Here is a 566-nt window from a genome sequence, read left to right on the forward strand (position 1 = left end):
TGTCCTGCAGAGTTTAGCTCCAACTTGCCTCAACACACCTGACTGGAAGTTTCTATGCCTAGTAAGAGCTTGATTAGCTGCTTTAGGTGTGTTTAATTAGGGTTGGAGCTAAACTCTGCAGGACACTGGCCCTCCAGGACCGAGTTTGGACAGCCCTGCTGTAGATGATGTGCATCTTCATAATGTCTTGATGTCCATGCATACTGAGTTTGATGAAGAATATGGTTGAATATTTAATACTCAGGACCCATTAGAGACGGTGCGTGAGAAGTGTGAGCAGACGGAGCATTGCGTTCACACTCGAGAGCGTCTTGAGGCGTGCGAGACACGGGTCGGCTCACGCTCGGAGACGACAGAGGAGTGTACAGAGGAGCTCTTTGACTTCCTGCACGCTCGTGACCACTGTGTGAGTGCTGATGCTCAGCCGAACCTGTGGATGTTAGATGTCAGTGATTGCTGGAGCGGTTTAAATTTTGCCAAGATGCTGGGGCCTTTACCATGATGGTAGATGAACAAATTCAGAGTTACAGGATTAGTTTCGAGTTGACAAAACCAAACCACTCCAA

At 48.2% G+C, this 566-nt stretch overlaps 1 protein-coding gene across 1 annotated transcript in view; it reads left to right on the top strand.

Moving 5' to 3' along the window:
- The window catches only part of uqcrh (ubiquinol-cytochrome c reductase hinge protein), a 3619-nt gene that overhangs the window by 1044 nt on the left and 2009 nt on the right, over positions 1-566 (top strand). The window contains exon 3 of the mRNA XM_016483911.1: positions 245-406. Coding sequence (XP_016339397.1) covers positions 245-406 — 162 coding nt within the window. The remainder of the gene's footprint in view (positions 1-244; positions 407-566) is intronic.

The sequence above is a fragment of the Sinocyclocheilus anshuiensis genome, unplaced genomic scaffold, assembly GCF_001515605.1.
Source record: "Sinocyclocheilus anshuiensis isolate Anshui unplaced genomic scaffold, SAMN03320099.WGS_v1.1 scaffold958, whole genome shotgun sequence".
Taxonomy (NCBI): Eukaryota; Metazoa; Chordata; class Actinopteri; order Cypriniformes; family Cyprinidae; genus Sinocyclocheilus; species Sinocyclocheilus anshuiensis.